Source organism: Phaseolus vulgaris, chromosome 9, assembly GCF_051622355.1.
Source record: "Phaseolus vulgaris cultivar YP4 chromosome 9, ASM5162235v1, whole genome shotgun sequence".
In the NCBI taxonomy this organism is placed as follows: domain Eukaryota; kingdom Viridiplantae; phylum Streptophyta; class Magnoliopsida; order Fabales; family Fabaceae; genus Phaseolus; species Phaseolus vulgaris.
In genome coordinates this window covers 26,975,670-26,988,786 of record NC_143506.1, presented here as the reverse complement: position 1 = coordinate 26,988,786, position 13,117 = coordinate 26,975,670, and the positions used below count along the sequence as shown (strand labels likewise).

General features: G+C 33.0%; 2 protein-coding genes across 3 annotated transcripts; both read left to right on the top strand.

The window, feature by feature from the left end:
• Positions 1-1,495: 1,495 nt before the first annotated feature.
• LOC137821362 (elongation factor 1-delta) lies at positions 1,496-3,511 on the top strand. The gene is made up of 8 exons (XM_068625918.2): positions 1,496-1,570; positions 1,829-1,937; positions 2,040-2,156; positions 2,250-2,337; positions 2,458-2,581; positions 2,690-2,803; positions 3,029-3,190; positions 3,317-3,511. Coding segments are annotated over exons 2-8 (693 nt in total). The 5' UTR covers positions 1,496-1,570; positions 1,829-1,851; the 3' UTR covers positions 3,319-3,511.
• Positions 3,512-6,792: 3,281 nt separating this feature from the next.
• LOC137822556 (SWI/SNF complex component SNF12 homolog) lies at positions 6,793-9,572 on the top strand. 2 transcript variants are annotated; one of them, XM_068627460.2, is made up of 3 exons: positions 6,793-6,928; positions 7,242-8,816; positions 9,190-9,572. In XM_068627460.2, the coding sequence occupies exons 2-3, from the start codon at positions 7,300-7,302 to the stop codon at positions 9,257-9,259; spliced, it is 1,587 nt and encodes a 528-aa protein (XP_068483561.1). In that variant the 5' UTR covers positions 6,793-6,928; positions 7,242-7,299; the 3' UTR covers positions 9,260-9,572. The 2 variants fall into 2 exon arrangements, with proteins under 2 accessions (XP_068483561.1, XP_090152058.1); XM_090295932.1 differs by having other exon boundaries at positions 6,870-6,928; positions 7,267-8,816.
• The last annotated feature ends 3,545 nt before the right edge of the window (positions 9,573-13,117 follow it).

Below are 13,117 nucleotides of genomic sequence, written 5' to 3'. Positions count from 1 at the left end.
AGAATCAAAGTATCCAACTAGATGTAAAGGAGAATGAGAAGGATACCATAAACCAACTGATGTTGTCCCCTTTAGATACTTCAGTATTCTTTTGGCAGCTTTAAAATGAGATTCCTTTGGACTGAATTGAAATCTCGCACAAAGACACACTGCAAACATGATATCCGGCCTACTGGCACTGAGATAAAGCAAGGATCCAAGCAAAATCCTGTATTTGGTTTGATCCACTGCTGTTCTAGCCAAATCAACATCCATGTAGCAGCTTGTGGACATTGGTGTAGTTGCCTCTTTGCACTTCTCAATATTAATGTTATTAATTATAAAAAATAAATTAATAATTTTTTTATTATAAAAGTAAATTTACTAACTTATATTTTACACATTTTAAAAAAATTAAAGAAAAAATCACAACCATCACATTACGCACAAACTTCAATAAACTTTCCACACTAATCCACTCTAATATACCTTAATTCAAACAACCTCACTTTCTTTACACTTTCATCTCAATTCACTCCAAATTCACTCCCTTAAATCCTCTCCCCAATCCAAACACAACCTAAATTAGTTAAATATAGAATTTTTACAAAGCTTAATAAATGTAACAAATATGTATGACTTTTCATATTAATCTATATTTATAAAAAAATTGTTAACTCTAGCTAATATTATAAAACATACTTAATTCTTTTATTATATTTGTTATTGTTAAAAAAAGTTTATCAAATGCATTTTAAAATAGAAGATTTAAATATATATATATATATTTATATTTAGCCTTATAAAAGTATCTTAGTGTAATGATGCCCACCAAGTGCTACTGTTTAGGAGAGGGCTGTTTTTATGCTCTAATAAAACAATGCATAATGTATATAACTAATTATTGAAATTTAATGTTATAGTGTTATTTAAAAAAAATATGTAAGTTTTTTTTTTAAAATCTACATATATTATTACTCTATTATAACAGGTCTACTTCTTTTGCTAATCAGAAGTGTATATTTGAGTGTCCTTTACATGATAAACTCAGAGCTACTTATAAGATGATGTATAACTTTTCAAATGCTCCAACTATGTTTTAATATTATTAGTTAATGCTAGTAAAAAAATATTAATAATTGATAAGAATATCTAACCACCTCTAGCAATTTCTTTTACAAGAGGATACCTTATGAGTGGTAACATGTGTTGTATTACACTAAGATAAAAAATAAAATAATTTGAAAATACAAATTCCAGAGAACATTCATCATGGAATTTAGCAATTTTTTTTGTTAAATTCCAAATTTGTTTACCATCTTCCTTACATGCATAGTATTTTCTTACTTAGGGTTTTTCTGGTCTTTTGTAGACTAATGTCATAATGTGTTATAAGTAGACTTAGGAAAACAAGAGGTGAGAATAGCAAAGTCCATTTCAACAGGAAATGGTAGATAACTCAGTTCGATGACGGCCCATAGCCCGATTGCATATTCGGGTTAGGGTTTTAGTTTGAATCAATTAAAAAGAGATTATCTTTCTCTAACACTCACTATCTCTGTATCTCGTTTGTGCTGCCTTCCTTGCACTGGTAAGAAGCCTTCTTCGATCCATGGTTTTTTCTTCTGGAATTTGTGTTCCCAAAACCTATCCTAAGTGTAGCAATTTTCTCTCCCAATTTCCATTCTCTCTTAATAGAATTACAAGTTTTGGGGTTTAATGCCTTTTTAGTTCACTTCGCAGTTTCAAACATTCTGTTAATGAATTTCAATCAAAGATCTGAATTTTCTTAATCTTTTTTAAAATTCGTATTGCTGATATTGCAATTCATGTTATGTATATTTTGTAGAAGAATTAACATACATAGCAAGCATGGCAGTGACATTCTACGACCTTAGCTCTTCCTCTGGGTTGAAGAAGCTTGATGAGTATCTTCTCCCACGCAGTTACATCACCGGGTATGTCACTCTGCTTTTGTCCATTTTCGTTTGTATTTTTTTTCTTTGTTTTTCTTCTAAACTTTCTTTCTTGTGTATTGTCCAATTTTACGTCCTCTTTAGGTACCAGGCTTCAAAGGATGATCTCACTGTCTATGCAGCTTTGCCTACTGCTCCATCAGCTGAGTATGTCAATGTGTCCAGGTGGTTCAAGCACATTGATGCTTTGTTGAGAATCTCGTAAGTTTGCTACCCTTGACTTGGGCGCCAATTATATGTATAATACTTGGCATGGGATCTGATTATATTTTTATGCCAATTTTGTGTCTGCAGTGGTGTTTCTGGTGAGGGATCTGGTGTCACTGTTGAGGGATCTTTTGTTGCAGAGCCTGTTGCAACTCCCCCAGCTGTTGATACAAATGTAAGTATCTTTCTAATAATAGATATTTCAACTGTGGTGTTGGTTTAATGTCTTTTTTGCATTGTGTGGCTTAACTATAATGGTTTATTGACCTTTGACTGAATGTGCATTGTTTTTCAGGCTGCTGCTGCTGAGGATGATGACGACGACGATGTGGATTTGTTTGGTGAAGAGACAGAGGAAGAGAAGAAGGCTGCCGAGGAACGGGCAGCTGCAGCGAAGGCATCTGGGAAAAAGAAAGAATGTAAGTTTCACTATGTCATTTGCCTGTTATATTTGAACTATATCTTGCCCCCTCCCCGATTATAGCACATTGTGCGGTCATTGATTTTATGCTGATTCCATTTCTCAGCTGGGAAATCATCTGTTCTGTTGGATGTGAAACCATGGGATGATGAAACCGACATGAAGAAGCTTGAGGAAGCAGTGAGATCTGTTAGCATGGAAGGGTTGCTTTGGGGTGCATGTATGTCATTTTTATTTATGTATTTGGCTTTGGTTGTCTTTCTTAACTGTTTTCATCTTGATGTACTTCCTAAAATAGTTGAATTATAATATTCAATTTTCTCTATTTGTAAATGTTATATAAGTTGTTCCTTTATCATCATGTTTGCATTGCGTACTTTTATTTTCTGCTTATCATGTCTGCTCCTCTTTTGTGATTCTGATATGAATTGTTTTCGTGTCTTAGCCAAACTTGTTCCTGTTGGGTACGGCATTAAGAAACTGCAAATTATGCTCACTATCGTGGACGACCTAGTTTCTGTCGATAGTCTCATTGAGGAAAGACTCACAGTTGAGCCCATCAATGAATATGTCCAGAGTTGTGACATTGCGGCCTTCAATAAAATTTGTAAGTATTTTTAAATGGCTTTTTTCTCCCTTGAAATTCCCAAGTAGTTTTGTATTTTGTGATAAGATGCATATTGTTTATGGTTTTGCTGCTTGTTCTAATGCAATTTTGTAACCTTTGTTGCAGAATCTATAATGGTGGAACTTGGAAATGATGGCTACGAGAGGAATTGTGTTATTTAGAAATTATGTTCTAGGGAAAGCCGTCATGTAAGAATTTTTGTTTTTAGAAGCCTGCTTGTTACTGTTTTTTTTATACACTGGTCTATTTTTGTGACGCCATCGAATTATTTGGAGAGTAATATTTTTATTTTAGGCTTTACGCCTTTGATGCGTGTTCTTTATTTTCAAATTTTAGTTTCAGTTGGTCGTGTTTGTTTTGTTGATTTCAAAGTATTTTCTTTAGAAAACACACTACACACTGCAAAACTGTTTGTATCTGGTTAAATCGTCGGAGTATGTATAATTTTTAAACTTAAAGAAAGCTTCTTCAAAGTTTAATGCCGCATGAAATAAGTCTGATATGATAATGGCATATAGAAGGTATAATTTGAAGAAACTAATCCTAAAAGTGAAATTATTTCGTTCCCTGGTTAATTTACCTATTTAAACTTTGCCATCTGCACTGAAGCAGAGTGGTTCACTTATTTAAACTATGGAAGAGGAAAAGAAAGAGTAATTTAGGAAAAGGAAGCTTGAAATACGGCAAGCCCTTGGAAGATCTCTTCCTATTGTTTTACCATTTTATTTATGCTATTGCGTAGTTACATAATGTCAGAGTACCCTGCTTCTTCCTCCAGCATGTGTGGAACCAGACTCCTTTTCATGTTCTGGACTTTTTGATGTTGTATTGAGCGAGGAGTCATACTTGTCTAGGTTTCACTTTTCCAATGACCATTCAATCCATACACTACATCGTCAAACAAAACAATGCACCAATATTCTTCGTTTACTTTCTTTTCTAATTTTTTACAATAATAGAAAAAACATACTACAAAGAAACAAAAATAATTTAAAGTACCTTCCACTACCCGTTATCATGATAAAATGTTCAGTCCTCCATCTTTGAAGGGCATCAACCTTCATTACGGGCAAACAACACATAATATGTCGCCCTCCAAAACTCTTTGATCACACTATTTTGTCAAAGAAACTTTTTTGCTTTTACGGATTCATCAATGCTAATATGTTTGTTTAGTCACATATTCCCAAAAAAGTATCACAAAGGAAATTGTTGGACATGGGCAAATGAGTGGAGTTCCAAACGTATTAGGTATGTTCCTTTGAGCCAAGGACAAAGAAGTCGAAAAGAGGATTTCCATAATAGCTTGTTCAAAAGCACATCCTCCATCCAGGACATACAAAGCGACGCTATCAATTACATGCCTTAAATGTTCATCCTTAGGAGGTGTAACCCTTATATCAGGAACATCAGGAATATTAGGAGCAAGAACAATTACATCAGAAACATTAGGAATGAGAACCATGAAGTAATTCTACATCTAATCTATATGATTGTATCTTACTACCGTCTTGTTTTTAGACACAAGAAAAGGGTTTCTTTTTAGAAAGATACAAAATTTGAAGAAAATAAATACTTTCGGAGAAAAAAGACAACAAAATAAAGCTAAAAAGGATAAAAGATAAAGATCAAAAACCATGCAGCAGAGCAAGTCAGTCACGTTAAAGATACAACAAAAACACTCCCCTAAAACGACCATCAGAACACTATAAAGAAGCTAAAAAGATTAAAATGCTACTCTATCCTGAATGAACTCCAGACTCTTGGCCAGAGAAACTTTTAGCATTTCTATCCAACCATATAAACTAAACTACCTAAATCTGAGCAACATCATAGTTTTTTTTGGTGGATCAGGTCTTGGAAATTGGTTCCTACCACCTGCTACTAAGAATATTTATCCACAGACCCATTGCCTGATTAACCTAGTCACATGAAAATTATAATAAACAATGCTCTGCCTAGTTAAAAGAAAAATAAAGTAAGAAATGGTAATAATTATTCATTCATCTGAATATCCAAGACAAAGGTGTGAATACAATCTCCAACATGACAATTCCAAGTTGATATTTAAATTTTAGCTTTGTGTGGTAAGCCAAAAAACCACAGTGAAACTGTGATAAATCCGAACATCATTAAAAAATGAACGATTTTACATCACCACACAACTAATTCAAGCAGATTAAACTGTTGCATTCTCAAGTGGGGTCAATAAATAAGAAAACCATATTATAACAAAACGATTTTCATGTCATTTTTCATGCATTTATTTGTGAGAGTAATTGATATTTAAAGAGTATTAGTTTCAATTTTTATACTTTTCTCCATTTTTAGCTTTTCTTCTTACTTTAGTAGTTACTCTTATGAAAAGTATTACAGTGAACAAAATTGGAAAATTGTTTACACTTATGTAGAAAAAATCATACAAATTATTTCTATAAAAAATAATTACCCCTTTAAATTAGTGCGCACACTTGTAATGTAACGATTTAGTTTTAATTTTTTTTAAAAAAAAATTCAGCACCACATAAGAATTAATCAATCTTAATTACATTTAGGTCAATTAAATTAAGTATTATATATCACCCAACAAGAAAAATAGAGAAAATAAGACAAAAAAGCAAGAGAATAAAATTTACCAAGACAAGCATGTAAATATTTTTCTGTCTTTGACCATAGTAAATTCCTAGAGAAAAAAAAACAAGTGAACAAAATTAACAACAAAAATAATCCTTTTTTTGTTATCGTTACTTCTTAATAATACTCTTAGTGTGTTTTACGTGATATTTCATTTAAAAATTAGATATTATTTATATTGTTATTTGATAACATTTCATGAATTTAAGTGAAATTTGTTTGGGAATATCCATTTAAAATTTCATGAATCTAATTTAATACAATTTAGTATTAAATTAAATTTAGTGTAATAACAAAAAATTAATTAATATTTTTTTTTATTAAATTTAGTTATACACTTATGATTTGAAAACAATTGTTAAAATATAATCTTAATTAGACCCATAAAAAGAGAAGTTAGAGACAAATTAGTATTAATATTATTTTTAAATGTTAATGATTACTCTATCAAATCTAGAGATAACGTGACAAGATGAGTATAAATTTGATTATTTTATTTTTGTCCTTAAAGTAAAAATTTATGTACATATCCAAAGTAAAAATTTATTCCTATTTCTATCTCAATGTAAAATTTACTATTATCTCCGTCTTTACTTTCAAAATCAATAACTATGAATTTTTTTTTGTCTATTCAAATCCCTCAAAATCTAAACATATTATGTTTTAATATTAATAACTAAACGTAGTAAAAAATATTAATACACCATGACAAGATTTAATCTCTTTTTTATTTTTAATATACACAAATTCTTATAATTTTATCTTTTATATAAATGTTCTTTTAAATTCAATAACTATCTAGAAAAAAAAACTACATGCATAATAAAAGACTACTGACAAAATATTATAATTTTTTTTATAATTTAATAATATTTTTTATTATCTTTTCTTACTGTAAGAAAAAAAAGTAAACACTGGTATTAGTAGACCCAAGATAAAAATAAATTATTTCAAGCAGAAAAGTTGTATTTGAGAAAAAAAAAGTAGAGAGCACATTTTTTGGTAAGATGAAAAAGAAGAACGAACAACATTTATGATTCAACCCAGAAGTTTTTTTGTTGAAATCCTGGGAGTTCGAAACCAGTAAGAATCTCTCTTCCTCTTCTATCTCTTCTATGTTTTCTTTTATCTTTTGTTTTTTTCTGCAAAAAACTATAAATCATGTATATTCCTTAGGTGAACCCAAATTCAATTTTTCCCTGATTCTGTTCAATTCTTCAATCTTCGTTACCTGCATTGTCTTTTCTCAGTGAGGGCTTTGGTTTTTAAAATTTTATAAAGAATTTCACTTAAAAATGTTGTCTTTTTAGAATTCAGGATCCCCAGAGAATGTTATTTGTATCTTCTGACAAAAGCTGTTCTGATTTTTTTTTTAATTTATAATATTTAATTTCAGTTTCATGAATTTGCATGCTGTGAAGATTTCCGATTAGAGCTTAGAAGCAGCAATAAGAATGAATAATCAAGCAAAGAATGTGGCTGCATCTTCTTTGTTTGGTCATTCTGGAATGGCCACACAACCACACCACCCTAACCCCATTCAGCAATGGAACCCTTCAATTCCAACCCCTTTACACTCTCAATCACAATCACAGTCTCAGCCACGTCCTCAGACACAATTCCCTGGTCTCTTTCAGTTTTCAGAGCCCCAATCTCATGTTCTTGCACAAGCTCAGTATGCACAGACACAATTGCAGTCTCAGGCTGCACGAGCTCATCCACAACCTCAAACTCACCCTTTTACCCACTTGCATAGTGTAAATACTAATGCTGCTAATGGCACATCATCCCCGGCCACCGGAAATGCCAAGCGACCAACCCCGAAGCCCCTGTTGAGGACTCATAATTCATCCAATATGAACCAATCCATGCCGGGTGCTCGGCAGCAAAAGAAGCAATCACCAGAGAAGGGGGCTATGTTTTTGCCTGAGTCGGCTCTGTATACTCAATTACTTGATTTTGAGGCTCAGGTGGATACTGCTTTGGCCAGGAGAAAGTTTGATATACAGGAGGCTAGGCTCCTTCCCCATGTTCAGAAAACTCTTCGTGTTTATGTGTTCAATACCTTCTCAAATCATGCCAAAATGGATTCTGAGCATAAGAAGGCCAATGAATCTTCTTGGTCTCTCAAGATAACTGGAAGGATATTGGAAGATGGTATGGATTCCATGTCTGGAATTTCACAGAGATCGAGCCCTCCGAACCCAAAGTTCTCTGCATTTTTCAAGAAAATTACCATACATTTGGATCAAAGCATTTATCCTGATAATCATGTCATTGTATGGGATAGTGCTCGTTCACCTACCCAACAGGATGGTTTTGAGGTGAAGAGGAAAGGAAACAAAGAGTTTACTGCAGTGATTGCAATAGAAATGAATTATACACCTGACAAGTTTATGGTTTCATCACAACTGTCTAAACTCTTAGGTATTGAGGTTGAGACTCGTCCAAGAATAATAGCTTCTCTTTTTAACTACGTGAAGTCCAGGAAGCTACAGAGCCCAAATGACCCTTCGTCTTTCATATGTGATCCTTCTCTACAAAGGGTGTTTGGGGAAGAGAAGATGGATTTCACCATGGTTTTTCAGAAGTTAGCACAGCATTTGTCACAGCCACAACCAATCCATCTGGAGCATAACATCAAGCTTTCTGAATATGCTCCAGCTGTAACTGCATGTTATGATATACAGGTGGATGTGCCTTTTCCATTGGAAAAAGACAAGTCTACATTCTTGTCAAGCCTTGAGAGCCAAAAGGAGATTGAAGCTTATGATGAGGCTATTTGTGTTTCCTTAAAGAAGATCCAAGAGCATCGGAGAAGACGGGCTTTTTTTCTTAGTTTTAGTCAGTCTCCAGTAGAGTTTATTGATACTTTGATTACTTCTCAAAGCAAGGATTTGAAACTTGTTGCTGGAGATGCCAGGCATAACGTTGAAAAGGAACTTCGATCTGAATTCTACAATCAACCATGGTAAGTATTATGATTGACCTTTTTCTCTTTTTGTTGTAAGGTATGCATAATACACTTGCTTAGTAAGTTTGTGACCCGAATGTGAGTATTCATTTGCTAAACTTGTGAGTTTAGTATATTGACAATTATACACAAAAAAAATGCATCTATACTACACTTATGTTAGACACGGCGTGACACTTCATAAAAAACCTGGACATTTCAGATTTTGATGTGTCACGCTTGTCCGTTCTTAAGTGCCAACTGGTAGGAAATAATAATACAGAGAAATAAAAGTTATGAAATATATGAATGTAGGGCTAACAATATTCTTTAATATTTTTTTGTCAAAATATTTTCTAATTTGTTTGTGTTTTGTTTATAATATTTCCAGGGTCGAGGATGCTGCCATTCGTTACTTGAACCGCAAAAATGCAGGAATTGATGTTATTGGACGCAACTAAGAAAACATGAGGTGGAGTTTCTATTTTGTTTAACTACTCAATACACTTTCTTTTCATAGTCCTTGTTAGGGAGTAGAAGAAAGGAAAGAATGTAGGAACAAAGAAAATGACTTTTAGGTAGTGAAAATCAAGGGGAGTGTGATCAGAATTTCTGTACAGAATTTCAGAAAATATGTATCTGATCCATGGATTTGGTTGCCCCTGGCTCATTTTGAGTCCTCCAAGTCATGTTCTGGCTTGTAAGACCAACCTATGTTGAGAAGGTTGGATTAACATTTATAGAAATATAAAAAAACTAGCCTAAAAAGACTCTGATAAGAAATGTTTATCCAATGAAGGATGGCTTAATTAAAGTAATAGAGGAAGACTGAAGACAATATTTAAATATCATCAAAATTATTTGTTTTCCTGAATTTTTATCACCTTTTTATTTTTATTTTTGATCGAGTGATAAATATAATCAATCCCATTAGGTGATATAAAGCTTTGTTGGTATTGTTATTGTAAAAAGATATGGCATAAGCTAAGATTTAAATCTATGTTATAGTCAAACTCTTAGGATATAGTGGAGACGCATCACAATCATGTGATATAAGTTAACGTCTGAGGCTTTGATCTAACAGCCCGAGAATTAAGGTAGAACCATTGGTGGGCTTATTGTTTATCCACGATTGAAGTTTGTTTTTTATTTTCATCTTTTTCTGTCATGTCTATTGTTACTTTTTACTATATATAAGAAAGTGCAATGCAGTAACAAGGATATGAAAAAGAAGCATTACTCAAAGATTTCCCTTCCTATCTCACTCTTAGGAGGTAGCCACTCCTGTCATCAAATACTGGAATAGCTGTGTTTATAATTTACCCTTTATCAACTTGCTGCTTTCATTCCCTCCACTATGACTAACACAAACCAAATCCACACTGACGCCTAGATCCATGCTCTTGCCATCTCAAGGACGTAGTTGCTAAAGTTACCACCTTTTCTCACTGTTGGTTCGAGCTCATTCCAATTAATATCCAAGCCATGTTGGCTTGGTCTACCCCTAATTCCTTAAGATCATTGCCTCCCCTTTAATCATCCTTCTCCACAAGGGCAGTTACATTCGGGGTCCAATGCCTAGTTTGCTTTTGAACATCCCTTCCAAATTTTGAGTCCCCTTTTATCCTTGAAATAGATGCTTCAGGCACTGTTACGGGGGCACTTAACAATAATCCGGCACCTAACAATAATCCCATTGCCTTTTTCAGCAAATAGTTTTGCCAAAACTCTTTTACATTTCAAGAGAACTTTTTGCCATCACCACAGTAGTCAAACATTGGCCTTAATACCCTCTTGGGTTACCCTTTCACCATTCTTACAGACCACCGCAGCCTGAAAAAAATGATTAGCCAAGATCCTCAGTTGACTCTAGGCTAATTTCCAGGGGAAAGGTATGAAACCAAGATGTACATACACCACTTTATTTTTTAATGCTCTTATTGCTTGCACTCCAAATATGTTCCCAAGAGGACTCTGGTCTGTTCCAGCCAAATTCGTTCCCCCTTGGTTACCATGAGAAGATTTGGCCCTTGATTTCATTACAAGACTTCCATCATCACTTGTCCCCATTGCAATCTTAATAGTGGTTGAGCTCTTCTCCAAGGGAGCCCATTTTGGTGCTTTGCCCACTTACCTTAGTGAACACAACGTAGCTCACATTTTCAATGACCTTGTTTGCAAGCATCATGGTCTCCCCAAGAGTCTTCTGTTGGATCACCCCCTCGGTTTTTGTGAGTAATTTCTGGCAACAAATTTTCAAGCTCAATTGTACTAAATTGCACATGAGCATAACCTATCTCCCTCAAAGTGATGGCTAGACTGAGCTACTCAATCTTATCCTGGAGCAATATCTAAGTGCCTGTATTGAAGCCTAGTGGTGCTACAACAGCACTTCAATGACTCATTTCCAGGCCACTTATTCTCCATTACTAACCACTGGTCTAGCTTTCCATTGTTTCCTCCTCCAACTTCACCGTGTCCCATTAGCTATTCATTCCGGAATGAGAGAGACCAAAATCTTCATAGGGGTGCGAGAGGTTTGGCCCTTACAAATTGCTTTTCACACTGCCTTTTTCCTCTTTGAATTCACCTCTTTTTGTCAAAGCATTGTTCACAACAACTAGTTTCTGTTGTATAGACTACTTCTTTGTCAATTAATTAAGCAATTTAATACTCTTTCTAGCCTTTTATATAAGGAGCAAATGAGTTTATTTTTTTGTCCTACTTATAATTGTTAATTTACTCTTATACTCGTAATTTAATGTGAAATATATAAATGGGTGATCAGTATTTTGTAGGTTTTTTCCCAAGCTAGTGTAATTTTTTAATAAATTTCTCAAAGTGAGCAATTTTTTTTTTCGAAAATGGGTAAATTGCCAACCTAGAGTACGTTTTATGAACCTCAAACTCGTCAATCACAAATACGCTTTATTTAAAAAACAAACAAATTTGTATATCTGGTATACGATTTCTTTGAAATTGTAAATAATATACGTTTTCAAATTTTAAAATTTTTATTGTCAGATTTTTTTTTTTTTAAATTTAGAATTCCTATATTTCATATACAATTTCTAATTAAAATCATAAATGAAGTATACGTTATTAATTTTTTAATATATAATAATGTATAATTTAAAAAAAAAATAGAAAGTTTGAAATTCGTATATGATCTATATATCATATACGATTATACATTTTTTAATTTTTAATATATAATAATTCTAATATACATTTTTTAATATTTAAAATAAAAAAATAATATTAGAAAATTAGATAAGTTTAATTTACTATTTATAACTTCTTTTTTTATATATAATTCAAGAAAAATAGTTTTTTATAAAATATTTTTTTTACTGAATAAGTTTTTATAAGATATTTTTTATTTTAATACATTAAAATTATTTTGAATTTTTAATAAATCAGAAATAAACCAAAAAACTATAATCTGAAAGTTAAAATAGAGAACATTAATCGGAAAAGAAATAACATGTTTAAAAAGAAATTGAAGTCTGACACTAAGTGAAAGCACACAAACATGACAACTTGATTTAAAAATCATGTGATTTAACAACTTAAAGATAAACTAACTATCTATGAGATTTTGTCCCACATGGGGAGCCTTATTCGTTGTCTTGGTGGACAGTTCAGTGGAGGTGGGCTATTATCGTCATTGTTTTCTTCTTCGTTGTCATCGGACGGAATATCATACCCATTAAAGGCATTGTGGGCCGATAACAATGCATGGTAGAAACTGGATGAAATGCAGGGGGTGATGTCATTGTTGAAGTACCAAATATCAGTGATGGATCCAGAGAGTAAATATTTCCCAATGATGGAAAATTGGTGTAAGTTAATGGCACTTGCTGGTAGAGAAATTGGACATACATGTTATGGTGGTGATCCATAAAGCTAAATATTTGTGGTGGTTGATTGGGGGCAGATTGAAGTTAGAATAGTTATCCAAATTGTGCAACATTTGAAGAAGAGCCAACATGATGAGGGTGGTCTTCAGAATGGTGGGGCTAACTATCGAGTGACATGACGTACTGTTGTTTAAAAAAATAATTAATGTAGGAATTTAAAAAAAAATAACAATATGAAATGGGGTACAATTGAACTTACATCGTCTTCAGATGTGACCTCTATAGGTGAGACGTAGTGAATGGTATGAGTGATATACCATTGCATGTAAGTAGATTCATTACACAAATGGTCGTTTCCGTGGAAGGGTACTCTCTGAATTAAACGGTTTTGTAGGTCATTCCACATTGTTATTCACCTCTGGTGATATTGTGGCTAGTACCTATCTATTCTGCCAC